Source organism: Colobus angolensis, unplaced genomic scaffold (genome assembly GCF_000951035.1).
Source record: "Colobus angolensis palliatus isolate OR3802 unplaced genomic scaffold, Cang.pa_1.0 Scaffold66, whole genome shotgun sequence".
Lineage (NCBI taxonomy): Eukaryota > Metazoa > Chordata > Mammalia > Primates > Cercopithecidae > Colobus > Colobus angolensis.
In genome coordinates this window covers 2024576-2029467 of record NW_012120265.1, presented here as the reverse complement: position 1 = coordinate 2029467, position 4892 = coordinate 2024576, and the positions used below count along the sequence as shown (strand labels likewise).

General features: G+C 60.1%; 1 protein-coding gene across 1 annotated transcript in view; it reads right to left on the bottom strand.

Annotated features, from left to right (window-relative positions):
• KCNN1 (potassium channel, calcium activated intermediate/small conductance subfamily N alpha, member 1) overlaps window positions 1-4892 on the bottom strand; it is a 58321-nt gene that overhangs the window by 14311 nt on the left and 39118 nt on the right. Inside the window, exons 6-7 of the mRNA XM_011925911.1 lie at window positions 4128-4546; window positions 716-857 (exon numbers count right to left, since the gene is read on the bottom strand). Coding sequence (XP_011781301.1) covers window positions 716-857; window positions 4128-4546 — 561 coding nt within the window. The remainder of the gene's footprint in view (window positions 1-715; window positions 858-4127; window positions 4547-4892) is intronic.

Sequence of the window (4892 nt, the reverse complement as noted above, 5' to 3'; positions counted from 1 at the left end):
CAACCTCTGCCTCCTGGGTTCAAGCAATTCTCATGCCTCAGCCTCCCTAGTAGCTGGGATTACAGGCGCCTGCCACCACGCCTGGCTACTTTTGTATTTTTAGTAGAGATGGGGTTTCTCCATGTTGGTCACAGGCTGGTCTCAAACTCCCGACCTCAGGTGATCTGCCCACCTTGGCCTCCCAAAGTGCTGGGATTACAGGCATGAGCCACTGCGCCTGGCCCCCAGCAGGTATTTAGAGCACATCCACGGCATTCACAGTTCTGGGATTCTCACATAAATAACCGACTTAGCCCTTGCAAAGCAGAGGAAGTAGCATTGATCACAGCCAAAGAAACAGGCACCTCAGCATCAAGCCCCTTGCCCTGGATCCAAAGGCTGTGAATAAATCGGGCTGTAGAGAATAAAGGGGTGACAATGACTCTCTGGTCAGAGTGGACCACAGCTTCTTACTGGGCAGGCATGGTGGGAGCTGCATATCTAGGCCTGGAAGGACCGCAGGGAGATGTCCCAGGAAGCCTGTGGGTGTGGCTTCCACGTGATGTCAGAGGAAAAGAGCAGAGCAGAGGAGGGGTGGACTGAGAGACGGAGGGATGCTGATCAGGCACAGCTCGTGATGGGGTGAGCACCCTGTCAGCGAGGGGTATGCAAGGGCTGCTGGAATGGATGGCTGGCTAGACCTCCCAGGATCATGCACATGGAGCCTCGCCCTTACCATGATGCCAGTGAGCAGGCACACGCCCTTCCCGCAGTAGGTGTGGGGCACCATGTCGCCGTAGCCGATGGAGAGGAAGGTGATGGAAATCAGCCACATGGCCCCCAGGAAGTTGCTGGTCACTTCCTGCTTGTCGTGGTACCTGGGGAGCCAGAGTGGGAAGAGGGAGGGCTCAGTCTACACCATCCCCTTTGCCTCCATCACACTGCCTGGGGCAGCGCCAGGGCTGCAGGGCCCTGAGTCCACCTGGCTGCGTTGGGGCCATGTCCTGTGGGTATAGGATAGGCGCACCATTTCCCCTACAGCCCTTCCACATTCCCTTCACCTGCCCCCCAAGCTGCTTCCCTGAATGGGGCAGAGAGGGGCCCAGGTGAGGTTGTATGAACATACCATCCCCCTCCCAATGACAGACACACACAGACAGGGGGACGGGTGACCACAGCACCAGAAGCGGCAGGAGGTGGAGGCAAGGATTCGGGTCAGACACCAGGAAGAACTTCCCCAACCAGCGAGGCCCCAAGGAGGTAGGAGGACTGGAGGAGGTGGGAAGCTGGAGGATCACGACCTGGGGCTGGAGCAAGAAGGGACGCCCATATATGAAGGACATAGACTGGAGGACAGCATGAGTCCCCCAACTCCAGGCCCATGTTGCACCTGGGGGTTGGGAGGAGAGGGGCATCGGCTTTGGCGCTGGGGAGAGGCCTGGGGCTATATTTTGGGACCCAGGGAGACAGGCCCCAAGGCCTTAAAACTGACAGAACTTAGTCCTGGTCACAGCTGGGCTTGGGACTTTGGCCAGAGAGGCTGCAAAGAGGTTCTGCCTGTAGCCATGCCAGGGCGCCGAGGGCTTGGCTCTCTGGGTCTGGGGGTGGCTCTAGGATCTGTTCCCGCTCAGCTCTGAGTCCCCGAATCCCCTTGGCCTTTTTCTGGGGGCTGGGCCCCCTCTGACCTGGCTTCCAGCTAACCCACTCCTTTGCAGGGTTTAGATCATCTGAGCCCCAAGCCAGCCTCTGGGGGATTCAAGGTCAGAGGTCAACTGGGGTAGCACCGAGGAAGTGCCCTGGACAGAGCAGGATCTCCAGGGGAGGCCTGTGCCAGACACAGGGGGTGACAGAGCCCAAGGATAGGGCTGGAGTCAGAGGCTCCAGAGGGAAGGAGATGGAGGCTCCCCAAAGATTGGCATTTGGGGGTCTTCACTCCTGCGGAGGTTGAATGCCACTCCAGGCACCTCCAGTCTGGGCTTCTAGGATGCTTGCTGGGTGAAGGCCCAGGGACTGACTCCATCTTTTCTTTTCTTTTTTTTTTTCTGAAACAGTGTCTCTGTCTGTCGCCCAGGCTGGAGTGTAGCGGCATGATCTTGGCTCACTGCAACCTCCACCTCCTGGGTTCAAGCGATTCTCCTGCCTCAGCCTCCCGAGTAGCTGAGACTATAGGCACCTGCCGCCACGCCCAGCTAATATTTCTTTTTTTTGTATTTTTAGTAGAGACAGGGTTCCATCATGTTAGCCAGGATGGTCTCAATCTCCTGACCTCGTGTTCCACCTGCCTCGGCCTCCCAAAGTGCTGGGATTACAGGCGTGAGCCACAGCACCCAGCTGACTGACCCCCCATCTTACACCAAAACATCTGAGCCCCAAGCTGCCTGACCCCCAGAGGGCAGGAGGGGCGGGAGGGGGCCCTCTAGTAGGTGGGTGGGTGAGCCCCAGATCCAGACAGAGCAATAAGGTGGGGGTGCCGTGGGACCGCCCAGGAGCAGGGCTGAGGGACATGCAGGAGGCGGGGGTGGGTCAGAGCGAGGCAGGCAAGGGGGCTTCAAGCATGGTCGCCAGGCTCAGAATTTAGGATTGGCTGCCTGCCGGCCCTGCCCCGTGCCCCACCCCCCCCAGAGTCCTGCAAGGACCCAGCTTGGACCTCAGGGATACCTGATGGGGGCACCCCATACCCCTGACTCTAGTTCTGACCCCACCCATCAGGGGTGTGTAGGAGCTGCATGGGGGAACATCATGGGCCCAAGGAGACCCCTGGAAGCCTTGACAGCCAGAGAAACTGGGCCCTTCATCCCTGAGAGCCAGGCCTCAGGCACAGGCAGGGCCCGTGGGGGTATGGGGGGTGGGGGCTGGGTGAAGGGATGAGGATGGGGTGCTGAGGGCAAGCAGGGGTCCAATCAGGGACCCCTCCGGGGCCCCCACCAGCTAGGCGCATGGCAGGGAGACCCTCTCCCTGATAAGACACCCTCACACCCCAGGCCTGGCGGAGCCCCTCCTGCCTCTGAGACTGCCAGACTCAGGCCCCGGGGCAAGTCCCTTTGCCTGCCAGAGTCTCAGTTTCCCTCTCTGTAAATCGGATTGATGGCCTACCACCTCCTAGGGGTATTCACAACAGACTCCCTCCTGTTTGGAGGTCCCAAACGCGCGGCCGGTTTTCCTTCACCCCAGACCCATTTGCTTGTCTTTTTTTTTTTTTGACTGGAGTTCAGTGGCACAATCTCAGCTTACTGCAACCTCCCCATCCCAGGTTCAAGCGATTCTCCTGCCTCAGCCTCCCGAGTAGCTGGGATCACAGGCACCATCACCACGCCCAGCCCACCCCAGATCCATTTAAGTCTTGGGAGGAAACGTCGGAGCTTGCAGCAGTCAGCTGCCCAAACACAACACCAGAGCCAAGCCCTTCCTTAACCCCCGCCATTCGGACACAAGGGCCCTGAGGCTCGGGGAGGAAGCCCAGTGGAGCGGCCTGCCCCTGAGATGGGGGGACTGACCCCGACCCACCCTGCCTGCCCGTTCTTCCTGCCTCCCTCCCCTTGCGGCAGCTAATCTTAAATTCCTGGCGGGTCAGGGATGGTGGTAGCGGTGGCAGCGGCTGCTCTGCGCACACAGCTCAGCCAAGGGTGGGACTCACATGTTTTCCCTAAAGTCCGGTGGAGCGGGCAGAGGGGAAAATGAAAGCTGGTTAAACATGGGAGGTGGGAGACAGAGGGGAAGGGGAGGCATCCCTGTGCCTGCTGCCTGCGCCCCTGGGGCCAGAGATCAGAAGTCAGCCTCCCAGAGATCAGAAGTCAGCCTCCCAGAGATCAGAAGTCAGCCTCCTAGAGATCAGAAGTCAGCCTCCCAGGGACCCGAGGGGCTGGGAGAAGGAGGCTTGGGAGACCCCGGCGGGGAGGATGAGGGAGAGGGAGCTGGGGTCCCTCCCTGGTTGAGGGCAGCTGGGGACACAGGACTAGCTCCCCAGAGAGGATGATTACTGAAGCCACAAACTGGGAGACAGGAGGCACCATGGGTGTCTTGCAGTCGGGGAGACGGAAGCAATGGCCAGGGTCGAGAGGAGCCCAGGGTCAGTGAAATCATGAATGGGCACGGAGGTCCAGGGAGACGGGGGCTGGGGGCATGGGGGGGCTCCGGGGGCGGGGTCGCACCTCTCGCAAACGCGCACTGTCCAGGCTGCGATGATCCAGGAGGAGATGCTGAAGACCAGCAGCACCGTGCCGGGGCAGATGGTCATGAGCGTCTTCATGACAAAGCGCGTGTTGAAGGTGATCTTGTTGAGGGCCCCGATGCTGCGGCTTGAGGCGTCCGTGAAGATTTTGCTGTGCAGTAGCATCACCCGGCCCAGCAGGTAGAGGCGCAGGAACATGGGGATGGACAGCAGCACGTCCACGTCGGCCTCGGCCACCGAGGGCGCGTAGGTGAAGGCCAGCCGCGCCGTCCACGTGAAGCGGTAGTGGCCGGGCACCGGGTGAATGGCGCACACCGCCAGCTCCAGTGAGATGAGGAACACGCGCTCGCAGGTCATGGCGATGCGCCAGTCATCAGCCCCGTTGTCCACCATGAACAGCTGTGGAGGGCAGGAGGGAGCCAGCCATGGGTGTCAGACAGGCGCCACGCTCCCCGCCCAACCCCAGAGAGTGACGTCAGCCTGGCCTGAAACCCCACAGGCTCCGATTTTTCTTTCTTTTGTTTTTTTGAGATGGAGTTTTGCTCTTGTCCTCCAGGCTAGAGTGCAATGGCGCAATCTCTGCTCATTGCAAGCTCCGCCTCCCGGGTTCACGCCATTCTCCTGCCTCGGCCTCTCCAGTAGCTGGGACTACAGGTGCCCGCCACCATGCCCGGCTAACTTTTTTGTATTTTTAGTAGAAACGGAGTTTCACCGTGATCACCTGACCTCGTGATCCGCCCGCCTC